Below are 17,476 nucleotides of genomic sequence, written 5' to 3' on the forward strand. Positions count from 1 at the left end.
GGGGAGTGTACGGCAAGCAGGGAGTTATTGACTGGCAGTCTTTGGCAGTGGCTACACGGAGGTTTCTCATGATTTCCACTTCAGTCACAACAAAAGCCACAGTAGTTCCAGTGGACTGACCTTATGCACTACGGGATCTCCCAGACCTGACCTCCTATCTTCTCCCTCTCTTACTCCCCTGCAGCCACACCGGCCTCCTGGCCGTTCCTCACACACAACAGCAACAGCACTACCACAGGGCCTTTGCACTTCGTTTTCCTGCCTAGACCACTTTCCCCAGAGAGCTGCATGACCATCCCTTATTTCCTTATTACCTTTGCTTAATATCACCTCCCTAAGGCTTTCCGTGACCATCCTATTAATACTGCCCCTTTCCCCCATGGTTCTTATCTTCTTGTAACGTCCTCCATCACTTACTTCTGCTTATTACTCACTGTCTCAGCCCCAGTGGAGCATCAGCCCCATAAGGGCAAGGATCTTTGTTTGTTTTGCTCATAGCTCCATACTCAGTACCCATGATGCTGCCTGGCATATAGTAGGGTCTTGTTATTAAGTGATTTACTCCATACTGTTCCCCTAGCATGCAGGATAATACTTGGCATTCAGTTAGGGACTCAAGAGATGTTTGTTGAATGAATTGGGGTGATAGGGGACTTGGTGGGAACCCATCCCCACTTAGATAGCTTTATAAGCTGTTAGATATTTTATCCCTCTTCATGGTGCTGCAGACATGGAGATGAAGAGGTGACCTCAGTGTGGGAGTGGAGGGGAGTATTCCCTTGAATGAGGAAGGAATGTTAAAAAAAGAGAGCTGAGGCCAGGTGCAGTGGCTCACGGCTGTAATCCCAGCACTTTGGGAGGCCGAGGCGGGCGAATCACAAGGTCAGCAGTTTGAGATCAGCCTGACCAACATGGAGAAACCCCGTCTCTACTGAAAATACAAAAATTAGCCAGGTGTGGTGGCGTGGGCCTGTAATCCCAGCTACTCGGAAAGCTGAGGCAGGAGAATCGCTTGAACCTGGGAGGCGGACGTTGAAATGAGCCAAGATTGCGCCATTGTACCAGCCTAGGCAACAAGAGTGAAACTCCATCTCAAAAAAAAAAAAAAAAAAAAAAAAAAAAAAAAAAAAGAGAGAGAGAGAGCTGAGAGGCTCAAAAAAAAAAAGCTGAGAGGCTGGACGTAGTGGCCCATGCCTGTAATCCCAGCACTTTGGAATGCTGAGATGGGAAGATCACCCGAGCCCAGGAGTTTAAGACCAGCCTGAGCAATATAGTGAGACCCTGTCTCTATTACATTCAAAAAAGTTAAGAAAAAAAAAAAAAAGGGCTGACCTGTCCATATCTGCCACCAAGCACAGTCCCAGCAGCAGCCTCCATCACCCCAATAATTGACTTCTGAAAAGCAAAGAAGCTGCTTCCTGAGTCTGCTGCTAAAAATTCAAGGCTAAGTCTGGACAATTTTTAACAGAAGCAGCCTCCTGCTGAGGAAACTTCTGGAGGCTCAGCAGAAGAGGCAGATGCCTTTTAATCTACATCTTGCTCAATCACCGTGATGTGAAAAAAGCCAGTCTGGACAAATTGTACAGGTCACAGTCCCCAGCTTGTGAGGGGCCTGTAGAGAATTCTTGGGCTCACAGAAGCCGTTGCTGCAGTAACCACTGCCACAAGAGCAACTTTGGCAGCAGGCAGATGCCAGGCAGCAAGCTGAGAGAACACTGCACAGATTCAAAGGATCTTCAGATACAAGGCTTTGTTTGTGCACAGTGAACAAGGGGCAGATTGGGAAAGCCTCCTTATATTGTCCACACTTCCCTGAATGTAAGGAACCCTGTCCTCAAAATGGGGATCAGCAGGGCTCCTTTCAAGGCAAAGCACAAAAAGTCCCAGTGGCCTGTCAGGAGAGACCAGGCGCTCTGCCTGGAAGTAGGTGTCCTGGACAAAGGGCCATATTCAAGAACTCAGGGCCCCATTTTCAAGCTTAGGCTTAGGAGAAAGATGAATTCCAGGAAATCTGAAGCTGATTATCTACTTTAGCATTGTGGCAGAGGGAGAAGATGGAGGGTGTGTGAAATGGCTGGGTTATGTCATGTTACAGGGCAGAGACAGAGCCCAGTGCCATTTCCTGGCAAGCTTTAGCTCTTCCTGAAGGTGCTACCCAAGGCTGGTTTATTATGACTGGAGAAAGGAGGAGGCCTTGACAGGGTGAAGCACATAAAGCATAGGAAACTGACTACTGGATGTGAGAAATTGGGAACATCCTCCCTAAGATTAAAAAGATATAAGCCAGAGGCCAGCCATGGTGGCTCATGCCTATAATCCCAGCACTTTGGGAGGCTGAGGCGGGAAGATAGCTTGAGCCCAGGTCAATGCTGCTGTGAGCTATGATTGTACCACTGCACTCTAGTCTGCGTAATAGCGTAATAGAGGAAGACCCCAGGCTCAGCATATTCTCTGGGGTCTTGCTCTAACCTGAGAGTGAAAGCAGACTCTGCTACTAGTTGCTAGAATTCTTGCTCAGGAAGTTGTTCAGAGATGTAGTATTTCAGATTCCACAGCATCTAGTCAAGAGTCAGATTTTTTTTTATTTTTGAGACAGAGTCTAACTCTGTCCCCTGGGCTGGAATGCAGTGGCATGATCTGGACTCACTGCAACTCCTATCTCCCGGGTTCAAGCAATTCTCTTGCCTCAGCTTCCTGAGTAGCTGTGATTATAGGCATATACAACCACACTTGGCTAATTTTTTTTATTTTTTTACTTTTAGTAGAGACAGGGTTTCACCTTGTTGGCCAGGCTGGTCTTGAACCCCTGGCCTCAAGTGATCCACCCACCTCAGCCTCCCAAAGTGCTGGGATTACAGGCATGTGCCCCTGTGCCTAAGCTCATAGTTTTTATATTCCAAGAGTGAGCTCATAATCAAATGAGTCCTTTAACTTGTCCTGTACCCTGAGCAGGAAAGCAAGGCTGAAAAATGAAATGGTTCCCACCTCAGTCAACTCAGTTCCCACCTTAACTCGCAGCTCATCACACCACTTATAATTACATCGTTCTATTAAGTATCTGAAATGGTTTTTATTATACCCTAAATTCTGGTAAATATTGGGTTTGTTTCTAGCTTCCCTACTAGTTCATCCATCCAAGTCCCTTGTCCTTGTCCCAGGACTACACCAGAAGTAGAGGATGGAACAATGATCTTCCCACCTTCTTGAAGGCAACTTCCTTATACTGTACAGAACTGCTAACAGCCTAGGGGATGGGAGGAGTCCTATGGGTCAGTCTTCATCTGTGTCACTAGGGCCCATGTACTGGCAGATGGCATCGTAGTGAAGCTCCACCACCTCATTCTCTCTTGGCAGTTGCACTAAAGCCCGGCTCCGTGCTCTGTCCCGGCTCAGCAAATGTCCCACCTGGAACAGAGGTGAAGTGAAATCAGCAAGGCCAGCCTAGACCCTGGGACAGGCCGTGAATGACCCACAAACCTCCACTGCCAGGTTTGAGACTCACCCTTCCAGCCTGTGGGCCCAGCACCACCATCACACGGTCGCCCTCTGCCTTGGGAACCAGTGTCTCCAGCATGTCTTCCCTCAGGCCTACAGGTATGGGAGAGGGGAGTGAGGCCCACAGCAAGGACCAGCCCAGTCAGGGTCCTGTCAGAAGGGTCCTTCCTGGCCAGGTTGTGGTGGCTCACACCTCTAGACCCAGCACTTTGGGAGGCTGAGGTGGGAGGATCTCTTGAGCCCAGGAGTTTGAGACCAACCTGGGCAAGATGGTCAGACCTTGTCTCTACAAAAAAAAAAAAAAAAAATTTTTTTGAGATGGAGTTTTACTCTTGTTGCCCAGGCTGGAGTACAATGGCGCAATCTCGGCTCACTGCAACCTCCGCCTCCTGGGTTCAAATGATTCTCCTGCCTCAGCCTCCCAAGTAGCTGGGATTACAGGTGCCCACTACCACACCCAGCTAATTTTGCATTTTTAGTAGAGACGGGGTTTTAAGCTGCTAGTCAGGCTGGTCTCAAACTCGTGACTTCAGGTGATCCACCCACTTCGGCCTCCCAGGGTGGTGGGATTACAGGCATGAGCCACTGCACCCAGCCTACAAAAAATTTTAAAATTAGCCAGGCATGGTAGTGTATGCCTGCAGTCCCAAATACTCAGGAGGCTGAGGTGGGAGGATGGCTTGAAACCAGGAATTCGAGGTGGCAGTGATCCATGATCGTGCCGCTGCACTCCAGCCTAGGTGATAAAACAAAACCCCATTTCAAAAAAAAAAAAAAAAAAAAAAAAAAAAAGAAGGGCCTTTCCTGTATTCTCTGGAGCCACTCTATGCCCTGTTGACAGATAGAGTCCTACCATATCCATTTCACAGGTGAGGAAGCCTAAGGAGTAGTTTACAAAAATCACTGTAATAAAGGGAGCATGTCCATATGGTGGTAGTGATAAGAACAGGCACCGTTTATTGTTGGCATGTTTTAAGCCCTGCCCTGCACTGAGAGCTCAATACACATCCCTTCACCAAGGCACCAATCACAAGAGGAATAAAGTAATTTCCATGCTAATTTGACAGACCAGAGGCCAGGCGCGGTGGCTCATGCTTATAATCCCAGCACTTTGGAGGCCAAGGCAGGAGGATCACTTGACGTCAGGAGTTCAAGACCATCCTGGTCAACATGGTGAAACCCCGTCTCTACTAAAAATACAAAAATTAGCCAGGCGTGGTGGCGCTTGCCTGTAGCCCCAGCTACTCGGGAGGCTGAAGCAGGATTATCGCTTGAAACCAGGAGGCAGAGGTTGCAGTGAGTCAAGATTGAGCCACTGCACTCCAGCCTGGGCAACAGAGCAAGACTCTGCTCTGCTTCAAAAAAAAAAAAGAAAGAAACAAAAAGAAAACTTGTCAGACCAGGAGAGTGGGGCTCAAGATAACTACCATCATGGAAGTGTCCAATGTTGTGTAAGAGGATGCTAGGCCTTGCAAAATACCTGAACTCTGCCCAACCTCCCAGCTTTGCCTGGGCCAGACTCTGGGCCTAAGACACTCTTCTTGATCAACCTCCAGGATGATCACGCTCCAGCTGCAATCGCTCAAACTCACCTTCCAGGACTCGGCCTTCATCTGTCTGACATACACAGGTATCTGGGCTTAGGACATCTTCAATTGTCATCTGGGGATACAGGTCAGGGAAATGTGAGATTTTTAGAGAGATAAGGGGGCCCAGTCCCTGGGGGAGGGAGGGGACCCAGGCTGCAGGGTTCCCACCTTGGTGTTATAATACTGGCCGCCTTTGTACATCTTGTCCACAAACCGCACGCGCAGGTCCCTGTGCAACCAGTGCTGACTCCTGGGGGCTGCTTTCTCAGTCTTGGCTGCAGGCCCATTCTGTCTGTGGAGAAGGTGGCAGCACCAGGCTTAGCTCTTCATCAGATGCACTTTCCAGTCGTCCTCCCTTTGCCTATGCTATGAAACCCAGTTCCTTCTATGAGCCTGCCCTGCCTTGAAAGCCTTTCCTGGCTGCTCAAGCCTACCCACAGCCCTGCCCTCTTGCCCCCTCCCACATGCTCAGAGCCCCACCGGTGTGGAAGGCGTTTCCGTTTCCTCTCTGAGTTGTCCTGCTGGATGTGGAGTTCTTGATTTTGGAGGGTCTTCCGTAATGAGGCACTTCCGTTCTGTTGCCCTGGGGAAGGAAATTTTCTTTACCTGGTCTGTTCAAGGGGTTAGGAGGAGAACCAGGACAAAGCCTCAGTGTCTCACTGCCCTTTCCTTCCAAGGCCATGTCTCAGCCTAGGGCCACCTCCCACCTGCCAAAGTGCCCCTCTCTCCCCTCATGCATTTGCTAGTAGAATGCCTCTCCCTGACCTCTCAACCATTTCAGCTTCCTTCAGGAACCCTCCCACAGCCGCCCTAGCCCACGGCAACAATGCCCACCTAACGTGGACTAGAGATTCCTGGAGAGCTCTGTCTGTACCCATCTGCCAAACTGCCCCATCCTACCGAAACGCCTTCACCTGTGCTATTCTGTCTGCCTAGAATTCCTTTCTTCTCGGTCATACACTAATCCTAGCAGTTCTCACTCCCTAGTAAAAGAGAGGTTCATCACCCCAAATGGACAAAGATCCTGAGAGTAGGAACTGATTTCTGTACCTGTTTCTTTCCACTCAGAGACAGGATACAGACCCAGGGATATGACATCCACCTTTCTCCAATCAAATGGAGTAAGTCACTTATGTCCATTCTCACTTCCTGACCTCTGACTGGAAGTCACACCTGTCAGGCAGACTGCTGCCCCTCCCTGCTGCAGATCTAAAACCATTCCATAAGGCAGGCCCTGCCATCCCCAGGAATGCTTTCCCAATTCCCCTAGCTCTACAAGAGGCTCACTCACTGAGATCCAAGGCATTCTTGTCAAATTCCTGCTGGGAGACAGGCCGTAGGCAGTACTCACTAACAGTCACCATCCGGCTCCCCACAGCCAGACGAACCATGGCCCGAACATTGTCAGGATCGAGGCCTTCCACCTAAAGTGTTGAGGGGAAGAAGTTAGGTAGGGGTTGTGGACTCCACCCACATTCCTAGGACCAAGTTGTCCACCTCTCACCTCTAAGAGGCCTGCTTCCTGTATCTCCCCGACCAGACTCTGACCCCTAAGAAGTGGGACCAGGTCTGGTTCCTGTGTCTCCCTCAGCTGACTGTGGGGCTTCCTTGGATCCTTTAAGCATTTAATCCTCAGGGACTTGTGGCATATGACATTCTCTTCCTTTTAGCTGGGAACTAAGGCTCACAAAGGCTAGCAAGTGGTCCTGGGTTACTGCGTGCAGCAGTGGGCCAAGCAGGCCTAAAAGACGAGGACTCCCAGCCTTTCTACCTCAAACCCAAGCCTTCCTCCCTCTGACCCTCAGTTCAACATTCCCTGCTGCCTGTTTTGGGCTCCTGGGCTATCTTGGTTCCTTACCTTCCCATAGAGGCCTCGGTGAGGGCCAGAAAGAACCATTACAGCTCCTCCAGGCACCAGCCCTTGAGGCTGATCTTCCGTATCCTTTCCTTGCTCATCTGGCCTTGGCATGCGGGAGGGGCCGGTAGGGGTCAAGGCCTGGGCCTCGGTCAGGTTGGCACCCAGCCCTAATCCCTTGGGCCTCAGTGAGTTGACACGGGGCTTCACTACTCTGCAGGGAGAAATGTGGGTTTGCTGGAGAGAATGCGACAGTCTTCAACATCGTATTTACTTCCTCTCCCTGCCCAAACTCCACCCCATCGACATTTTCTTTTCTTTTCTTTTTTTTTTTCTTTTGAGACAGAGTTTCACTCCTGTCTCCCAGACTGGAGTGTAATGGCTCGATCTCGGCTCACTGCAACCTCCACCTTCCAGATTCAAGTGATTCTCCTGCCTCAGCCTCCTGAGTAGCTGGAGTTACAAGTACATGCCACCATGCCCAGCTAATGTTTGTATTTTTAGTAGAGACAGGGTTTTTTTTTTTTTTTTTTGAGACGGAGTTTCGCTCTTGTTACCCAGGCTGGAGTGCAATGGCGCGATCTCGGCTCACCCCAACCTCCGCCTCCCGGGCTCAGGCAATTCTCCTGCCTCAGCCTCCTGAGTAGCTGGGATTATAGGCACGCGCCACCATGCCCAGCTAATTTTTTGTATTTTTAGTAGAGACGAGGTTTCACCATGTTGACCAGGTTGGTCTCGATCTCTCGACCTTGTGATCCACCCGCCTCGGCCTCCCAAAGTGCTGGGATTACAGGCTTGAGCCACCGCGCCCAGCCTAGAGACAGGGTTTTACCATGTTGGGCAGGCTGATCTCGAACTCCTGACCTCAAGTATTCCACCCTCCTTGGTCTCCCAAAGTGCTGGGATTACAGGCATGAGCCACCATGTCCGGCCCCCATCAACATTTTCAAGGATGCCCTTTCCAATCTCATATTAGGACTGTTTTTGACCCACAGAAACAGCAATTTCATTTGATTCAACCTAATAACATGCTGCATATGCTATCTATTACATACTATCTACAGTGAGATCAGAGGCAGATCGCTGTAACCAAATATACTATGTCTACAGGGAAATCATATGAATATTCACATCAAGCAGGAGAAACAGACTATAAATACTCAACATGGTTGGGCATGGTGGCTCATGCCTGTAATCCCAGCACTTTGGGAGACCGAGGTGGGCAGATCACCTGAGGTCAGGAGTTCAAGACCAGCCTGGCCAACATAGGGAAACCCCATCTCTACTAAAAATACAAAAATTAGCCAGGCATGGTGGCACATGCCTGTAATCCCAGCCACTCAGGAGGCTGAGGTAGGAGAACCACTTGAACTCAGGAGGTCAAGGTTGTAGTGAGCCAAGATTGTGCCAACTGCATTCCAGCCTGGGCGACAAAGAGACTCCATGTCAGAAAAAAAGAAATACTCAATGCCAATTCAGATCATGTTTGGCTGCCAATGGCTTATGAAAAAATGTTTGTTTTTCAGAATTCTTCAGAGTTTGCAATTGCAAAGAAGGGGTGGTAAGTCTGTATGACAATAGTAAATGTTTAGTCTATGTTTTCTTGGGGACTTACTGCATGTGCTTTATGTATATAATTTCTTTTCTTAAAATTAATTAATCTTTTGTAGAGATGGAGCCTCCCTATGTTGCCCAGGCTTGTCTCAAACTGCCAAGGTTAAGTGATCCTCCTGCCTCAGTCTCCCAACGTGCTGGGATTACAGGCATGAGCCACTACCTGGCCTATATGTATAATTTCATTTAACTCTCACAACAGACCTGTGAAGTCAGTATTATTATCCCCATTTTTCAGATGAGGAAATCGATGTCCCGAGAGGCAAACTTTATATGAACAGGATTCTATTACGGCGTTCCAAAGGCCAAATGGGAGTTTAAAACAGAAGTGGAGGCCGGGCGTGGTGGCTCACGCCTGCAATCCCAGCACTTTGGGAGGCCAAGGCGAGTGGATAACCTGAGGTCAGGAGTTCAAGACCAGCCTGGCCAACATGGCGAAACCCCATCTATACTAAAAACAAAAAATTAGCTGGGTGTGGTAGCACACGCCTGTAGTCCCAGCTACTCGGGAGGCTGAGGGAGGAGAATCACTTGAACCTAGGAGGCAGAGGTTGCAGTGAGGTGAGATCGCGCCACTGCACTTCAGCCTGGGCGACAGTGAGACTCCATCTCAAAAAAGAAAACAAAACAAAACATTCCTCTCCCTTTGTGGCTAAAAGAAAAAAAGAATAAATAAATAAATAAATAAATAAAATTAAAAAGGAAACAAAACAAAACAAACAAAACACAGTAATGGAAGGAGCTGCTGAATTAGTTAGGGCAATAATGTATCCTCCCTCCCTGCCTGGATGGTTCCAGTTTGGCAGTGATCAGGGGGATCTTGATCACAGCCTGATCTGTCTGTCCCCTCACGCCTATCCCAGAACTCACTGATTGAAGGTGCGACCGATGCCCTCGCCAGGTTTCCAGCCCATGCCCCGCAGCATGGCCAGCCCATAGGCCTCCACAGGGACCACCTCATAATTGGCCTCCTCTGGCACCTACAGGTTCAGGCAGAGGAAGGAGGGTCAGTTTTGCTTATACTGGGTCCTCTATTTGAAGTGCACTTGTTGCCACCCACTGTGGGACCTGCTATGTGTCTTTTCCAATCAGCTTAAGGGTGACTTGATTTCCTCTTTCCATCCCTCACTGTACTCCTCCATGTTCAGTCCTTCAACAAATATAAAGCACCTAATCTATGGCAGGTACTGTTCTAGGTACTTGGGATGAAGCAGTGAACCAAACAGACAAAAACCCCTACCCTTGGAGAACTTCTGGTCTAGTACTGGAGACACACTATAAGTAAAACACAGAGAACATAATATGTCAGGTGGTGATGGAAAGAACAAGAAAGCAGGGTGAGAGGATACAGAGGGATGGAGAGGGAGTGCCACTGGGTTGAGATAACAGCAGAAGGAGCCATGAGGATATGAGAAGAAAGTGTCCCAAGCTGAAAGCACTGTAATAGCAAAGGCCCTGAGGCCGGACAAGGCTTGGTAGGTGTGAGGAGTATCACGAAAGTCACCATGATGGTGAGAGTAGAGAGCAGAGAAGGGTGGCGAAGAGACTAAATTAGGAGAGCTGGGCAGAATTCAGAGGACCCTGAGCCAGGTGGGAGCCACAAGAGGGACCAGTGAAGAAATTACTATAGTAGTCAGGATGAGAGATGCTGGTGGCTCAGCCCTTTGTGGTGGTATTGGTGGTGGTGAGAAGTGGTCAGTTCTGGGTGTCATTTTGAAAAAAAGATGATAGAACCGTGCTGGCAGATTGTATGGGGCATGAAATAAAGAGGGGAATTGAGGATGACTCCAAAGATTTTGTTGTTGTTGTTTTTGGTTTTTGAGACGGAGTCTTGCTCTGTTGCCCAGGCTGGAGTGTACTTGTGCAATCTCTGCTCACTGCAACCTCCGCCTTCTGGGTTCAAGGGATTCTCCTGTCTCAGCCTCCTGAGTAGCTGCAATTACAGGCGTGCACCACCATGCCCGGCTAATATGTGTATTTTTTGGTAGAGACGGGGTTTCACCATGTTGGCCAGGCTGGTCTCAAACTCCCGACCTCAGATGATCCGCCTGCCTCAGCCTGCCAAAGTGCTGGAATTACAGTTGTGAGCCACCGTGCCCAGCTGTCTCCAAGGTTTTTAAGCTGAGTGAGAGGAAGGATGGATGGAATTTTTGTCAATTGAGATGTGGAAATCTGCAGGAGGAGGTTTATAGACAGAAAAATTAGAGGAATGAGGCCAAAGCTGGAACAGGATGAAAGGATGAAGAGTGAAGTGGGATCTTTTTTTTTATTTTAAGATAAAGGAGCTGGGCACAGTGGCTCACAGCTGTAGTCCCCGCACTCTGGGAGACCAAGGTGGGTGGATCACTTGAGGTCAGGAGTTCAAGACTAGCCTGACCAACATGGCGAAACCTTGTCTCTACTGAAAATACAAAAATTAGCCAGGTATGATGGCACACACCTGTAACTGCAGCTACTCGGGAGACTGAGGCAGGAGAACTGCTTGAACCTGGGAGGCGTAGGTTGCAGTGAGCCAAGATTGCACCACTTCACTCCAGCCTGGGTGACAGAGCAAGACTGTGTGGAAAAAGAAAAAAAAAAAAAAAAGATGAAGGAAATCAGGGCACATCTGAAGGCTGAAGAGAACAGTTCAGTCGAAAGAGAGAGTGGTCTGCAGGTGTAGGAGAACTAGACTCCAAAGAAGCAGTGCAAGAAATGTATGAAAGAAAAGGTGAAAAGTCAGGTCTGTGGGTATGAAAGACAGACTTGGGGCCGGGCCCGGTGGCTCAAGCCTGTAATCCCAGCACTTTGGGAGGCCGAGGCGGGTGGATCACAAGGTCAAGAGATCGAGACCATCTTGGTCAACATGGTGAAACCCCGTCTCTACTAAAAATACAAAAAAAATAGCTGGGCATGGTGGTGCGTGCCTGTAATCCCAGCTACTCAGGAGGCTGAGGCAGGAGAATTGCCTGAACCCAGGAGGCGGAGGTTGCGGTGAGCCGAGATCGCGCCATTGCACTCCAGCCTGGGTAACAAGAGCGAAACTCCGTCTCAAAAAAAAAAAGAAAGACAGACTTGGTTACTTCTGCAGAAACACCTCTAACCTCTCCTCTTGTCACCTCCCGTCATCATTCCTTCACATTCACTCCAGATACACAAGTTGCCACACCGATTTTCTGCTACTATGTCATTGCTTAGGCCAGGCATCCCCAAACTTTTTACACAGGGGGCCAGTTCACTGTCCCTCAGACCGTTGGAGGGCCGCCACATACTGTGCTCCTCTCACTGACCACCAATGAAGAAGGTGCCCCTTCCTGAACTGCGGCGGGGGGCCGGATAAATGGCCTCAGGGGGCCGCATGCGGCCTGCGGGCCGTAGTTTGGGGACGCCTGGCTTAGGCTGTTGCTACCAACAGGAGTACTCACTCTGTTCTTCCCTCTCTTACTAAATCTTGCTTATCCTTCCAGACCACTCTGGTCTATGTCCACAGCATCTCTAGCCTGGACTAAGCCCCTTGCTTCCACCTTCACTAATGATTCTGTTCACAGCAGCCAGAGGGATGCTGTCAAATTATAAATCATATTTCATCTCTGCTCAGGGCTTGTCCATGCTCGCACCCCACTCAGAGTAAAAGCCAAAGTCCTCACAATAGCCTACAAGGCCCTGCCTGGTCTAGCACCCTGTCTCCTTTCTGACTTCATCTACTACCCCTTCCCCTCACTCATTTCACTTCAGTCACACTGGTCTCTTTGATGTCAGCAAACACTCTAGGCAGTGTCTACCTTGAGGGCCTTTACATTTCCTGTTCCCTTTGCTGCACATTTCATTCAGATAATCCTAGGATTCAAGTACTTTTTTTAGCAATCAGGTATCCAGATTCATTTGGTAATGCTTCCAAAAAGGATGGCAAGAGAAGGGGCAGGTGGCGGGCCTCTAACACACACACAGACTTTCCCTGCTATGTGCAGGGACACAGCCTGGCAGACAGGGCAAAGAAAGGCTGGGGCAGGAGGGGGACAAGGGGCCAGCTCACTGTCTCAGCCCGGGGTTCGCTGTCTGCCCCTTCCCCGCTGGGAGTGCATCCTTTCTGGATCATGGGGATAGCAAGCGTGGGGTCGACACGCGCATTCTCTCTCTCCTCCAGAGACTTCTTGGATTCTAAGGGAAGAATAGGAGGGAGCAATGAGGTCCCACCCTATCCTTCCACCTTCTTCCTCTTCTTCCGTCACTGGGGAAGGATAAAGGGGCATCACTCACCCTCGATGAGCTCCTTCACAGCCTGGGACAGCACCCCATCCACCAAGGCCCCAGAATCTGTGGATGGCCCAGGGGATTGGGCTGGTGGCTGCCTGCGATAGCCATTCTGGATCAAAGGGATGATGAGTTCCTTGGGGGCTTCCTGGGGCTTCACACTGATGTGGACACAGAGGTGTGAGGTTGGGAGAATGGCAGGGTCAGTGGGTTCTGAGTCACACTCCTTCATTCAGAGAAAACATAACAGCCAAACTCACCCCCAGACCCACAGACCATGCCTTCCCTACTCCATGTCTGGATCTCCTGTACCTCTCTGATCGTCCATTCTTTGGATTCTCTCCCCCAGTGTGCCCAACTCATAAATGTCAGTGCCTTCGACAAATAATTACTGGACTCTCTGTTAAATCCAAGACCGGCTTCCACAATGACTCAAAAATCACTATCTTCAGCCCAGACTCTCCCCAGCTCCACGTTCCCAAACAGCTTCCTAGATGCCTGATTCCCTCCCTCAGACCCCTCAGACTCTCCTCTCCTCATTAGGCTGATGGTGGCCTCCATTAACCTGAATATGCTTCTCCATCCCGTTCCCCACATCGGAGAATCCCCACCACTTCAGTTTAGACACTAGAGATCCTGTCATTCTCCCATTCTTTCCTTCTCCCAGAACGCACACACCTCAATGTCTTCAAGTTCTAAAGACACTTCTTCTTAGGAATACATGCTCTCTTCACAATTCCCACGGCTATCAGGTCCAATTTCCCCACCCCTCCTAAAAACTCCCGCCTTCTGGCCTCCACGAATTTACTCAGGCTGTGCTTCAGGCTTAACAGGCCACTGTCACCGAGACAAACAACTGAGATTCCTCCCTCCCGCTTGCGCCCACCGCAGCGATTTCCAAGGTGTGAAAGACCCGGCGCGTCACCTCTGCAGCTCCCTTCCTTCCACGGATTTCAAGAAATCCTTCTCCTCCGGGGATGGCCCCGCGCCGTCTCCCGAGTCGCCCAGCCGCCTTCGGGCAGACGTGCGAGTGAAGCCGAATGAAATTGGTGCAGGGGAAGCAGCAGTCAGCGGCAAAACAACCTCTTCAAAGTCCGCCATCTTGCCCTTTTTCCCAGGCCGGCGCGCTGCTTGCTGGGAAATTTAGTTTGGGTTCAGGTCGCTAGAGGCCAGCCTACGCGCGTAAGAACTACCTTCCCATCAATCACTGTGGCGCCGGCGGTAGGGGGCGGAAAGGGGCCGTGGGAAGTAATTGTCGCTCGTTCTCGTGGGAGCTCGTCGCGCCAAGCTTACAGGGAAATGTAGTTTTTAGCGAGGTAGGCATGGTGGAAGGTCATTCTTACCAGGAATTAATTCCTTCGTGTAGGCTTTTGACAGGTATTTATGGAAAGCCTACTGTGTGCCCTACTCATGTGGGAAGAGTGGATGAAGTAAATCATTTAGAAATAATCAGTCAGATGTGGTGGAGCCCACCTGTAGTTCCACTGACTCCGCAGGCTGAGGCAATAGGATCGCCTGAGGCCCAGGAGTTCGAGGCTGCACTTAGCTCTTAGCACACCCGTGCATTCCAGCCTGAGTGACAGTGAGACCCCGTCTCTAAAAAAGAAAGAAAGAAAAAAAAACAGTGAGTGTCGATGTGTATAATAATGAATAATAGACATGAAAAAGTGCCTACTGGCTGGGCATGGTGGCTCACGCCTGTAATCTCAGCACTACGGGAGGCTGAGGTGGGTAGATCACCTGAGATCAGGAGTTCGAGACCAGCCTGACCCATATAGTGAAACCCCATCTCTACTAAATATACAAAAATTAGCAGGGGATGGTGACAGGTGCCTGTAGTCCCAGCTACTTGGGAGGCCGAGACAGGAGAATTGCTTGAATCCGGGAGGTGGAGGTTGTAATGAGCTGAGATCGCGCCACTGCACTCCATCCTGGGAGACAGAGCAAGACTCGGTCTTAAAAAAAACCAGAAAACAAAAAACTAGTGCCTACTGGCCAAGCAGGATGGTTCACACCTGTAATCCCAGCACTTTCGGAGGCTGGGGCAGGTGGATCACTTGAGATCAGGAATTCGAGACCAGCCTGACCAACATGGTGAAACCCCGTCTCTACCAAAAATACAAAAATTAGCTGGGTATGGTGGCTCGTGCCTGTAATCCCAGCTACTTGGGAGGCTGAGGCATGAGAATCACTTAAATATGGGAGGCGGAGGTTACAGAGAGCCGAGATCTCAACACTACACTCCAGCCTGGGGTACAGAGCGAGACTCTGTCTCAAAAAAAAAAAAAAAAAAAAAAAAAAAAAAAAAAAAAAGCCGGGCGCGGTGGCTCAAGCCTGTAATCCCAGCACTTTGGGAGGCCGAGGCGGGTGGATCACGAGGTCGAGAGATCGAGACCATCCTGGTCAACATGGTGAAACCCCGTCTCTACTAAAAATACAAAAAATTAGCTGGGCATGGTGGCACATGCCTGTAATCCCAGCTACTCAGGAGGCTGAGGCAGGAGAATTGCCTGAACCCAGGAGGCAGAGGTTGCGGTGAGCCGAGATTGCGCCATTGCACTCCAGCCTGGGTAACAAGAGCGAAACTCCGTCTCAAAAAAAAAAAAAAAAAAAGAAAGAAATAATGCCTACAGATGTCAGATTTTAATACTCAACAAGGCACTGGATTCAAATAATAATAAAATATCCAGGCTTGTTGGCTCATACCTGTAATCCCAGCAGTTTGGGAGGCCAAAGCAGGCAGATGACCTGAGGTCAGGGGTTTGAGACCAGCCTGGCCAACATGGCAAAATCCAGTCTCTACTAAAAATACAAAAATTAGCCGGGTGTGGTGGTGCATGCCTGTAATCCCAGCTACTTGGGAGGCTGAGGCAGGAGAATTGCTTGAACCTGGTAGGTGGAGGTTGCAGTGATCCAAGATCTTGCCACTGCACTCCAGCCTGGGCAACAGAGTGAGACTCCATCTCAAAAAGAAGAAAAGGCAAGAAAAAAAAAAAAAAGAAAAGAAACTTGTAGTGTAGGCCAGTCGTGGTGGCTCATGCCTGTAATCCTAGCACTTTGGGAGGCCGAGGTGGGTGGATCACCTGAGGTCAGGAGTTCAAAACCAGCCTGACCATCATGGTGAAACCCCATCTTTATTTTATTTTATTTTATTTTATTTTAAAAGAAACTTGTAGTGTAGTAGGGAATAGACATTTAAATACCTTTTAAAAAAATACAGCAACATGTGCCGAGCTTAGTGGCACACGCCTGTAATTCCAGCACTTTGAGAGGCCTAGGCAGGAGGATCGTTCGAGCCCAAGAGTTTGAGATAAGCCTGGGCAATGTAGTGACATCCTCTCTCTACAAAAAAATTTAAAAATTAGCAGGCTGTTGTGGTGTGAATCTGTGGACCCAGCTACTCAGAAAGTTGAGGGGGGAGGATGGCTTGAGCCCAGAAGGTTGAGGATGCACCTGAGTGGTGATCAGGCCACAGCGCTGCAGCCTGGGCAACAGGGTATTACCTTGTCTCTAAATAAATAAGTAAGTAGGCCAGGTGCGGTGGCTCATGCTTGTAATCCCAGCACTTTGGGTGGCCAAGATGGGTGGATCATGAGATCAGGAGATTGAGACCATCCTGGCTAACACGGTGAAACCCCGTCTCTACTAAAAATACAAAACATTGGCTGGGTGAGGTGGCTCACACCTGTAATCCCAGCGCTTTGGGAGGACAAGGTGGGCAGATCACAAGGTCAGGGGTTCAAGATCAGCCTGGCCAATATGGTGAAACTCTCTACTAAAAATGCAAAAATGAGCTGGGCATGGTGGCTTGCACCTGTAGTCTCAGCTACTCAGGAGGCTAAGGCAGAAGAATTGCTTGAACCAGCCTGGGCGACAGAGCAAAATACTGCACTCTAGCCTGGGCAACAGAGCAAGACTATGTCTGTCTGTCTCTCTCTCTCTCTCTCTCTCTCTCTCTCTCTCTCTCTCTCTCCATATATATATCTCTCTCTCCATATATATATATATATATATATATATATATATGGAGATATATATATATATACACACACAGCAACATTAAACATTAACAGGAATATATATATATATATATATATATATATATATATATATACACACATATACATACAGCAACATTAAACATTGTGAGAACCAGGTCCTAAGGCTTCAAAGATTACTGAAATGAATGAAAAATGAAGCAGGTAGAAATTTTTAAAAACAGAAAAAAATTATGGAGACAGATTTCTCTTGTGTAGGACCTCAAGAGTTTATACAGGCTGGCTGCAGTGGCTCATGCCTATAATCCCAGCACTTTGAGAAGCTGAGGCAGATGGATCACTTGAGGCCAAGAGTTCAAGACCAACCTGGCAAACATGGCAAAACCCTGTCTATACTGAATATACAAAAATTAGCCAGTTGTGGGGGCACACACCTGTGGTTCCAGCTACTCAGGAGGCTGAGACACGAGAATCATTTGAACCTGGGAGGTGGAGGTTGCAGTGAGCCGAGATCACACCATTGCACTCCAGCTTGGTGACAGACGAAACTCTGTCTTAGAAAGTAAAAAAAAAATTAAATTAAAAAAGAGTTTATTCGTAGTGGCTTATACAGAGTTGCTGGGTGTGGTGGCTCACGCCTGTACTTTCAGCACTGTGAGAGGCTGAGGCAAGAGAATTACTTGAGGCCAGGAGTT

General features: G+C 49.1%; 1 protein-coding gene across 1 annotated transcript; it reads right to left on the minus strand.

Moving 5' to 3' along the window:
• Positions 1–3,045: 3,045 nt before the first annotated feature.
• On the minus strand, positions 3,046–13,921 carry GPKOW (G-patch domain and KOW motifs). The gene is made up of 11 exons (XM_003939564.4): positions 13,709–13,921; positions 12,790–12,944; positions 12,566–12,690; positions 9,424–9,533; positions 6,943–7,153; positions 6,376–6,508; positions 5,565–5,667; positions 5,253–5,376; positions 5,088–5,157; positions 3,503–3,588; positions 3,046–3,405 (listed from the first exon to the last, which is right to left on the minus strand). The coding sequence occupies exons 1-11, from the start codon at positions 13,882–13,884 to the stop codon at positions 3,271–3,273; spliced, it is 1,428 nt and encodes a 475-aa protein (XP_003939613.2). The 5' UTR covers positions 13,885–13,921; the 3' UTR covers positions 3,046–3,270.
• Positions 13,922–17,476: the final 3,555 nt, after the last annotated feature.

Source organism: Saimiri boliviensis, chromosome X, assembly GCF_048565385.1.
Source record: "Saimiri boliviensis isolate mSaiBol1 chromosome X, mSaiBol1.pri, whole genome shotgun sequence".
Taxonomy (NCBI): Eukaryota; Metazoa; Chordata; class Mammalia; order Primates; family Cebidae; genus Saimiri; species Saimiri boliviensis.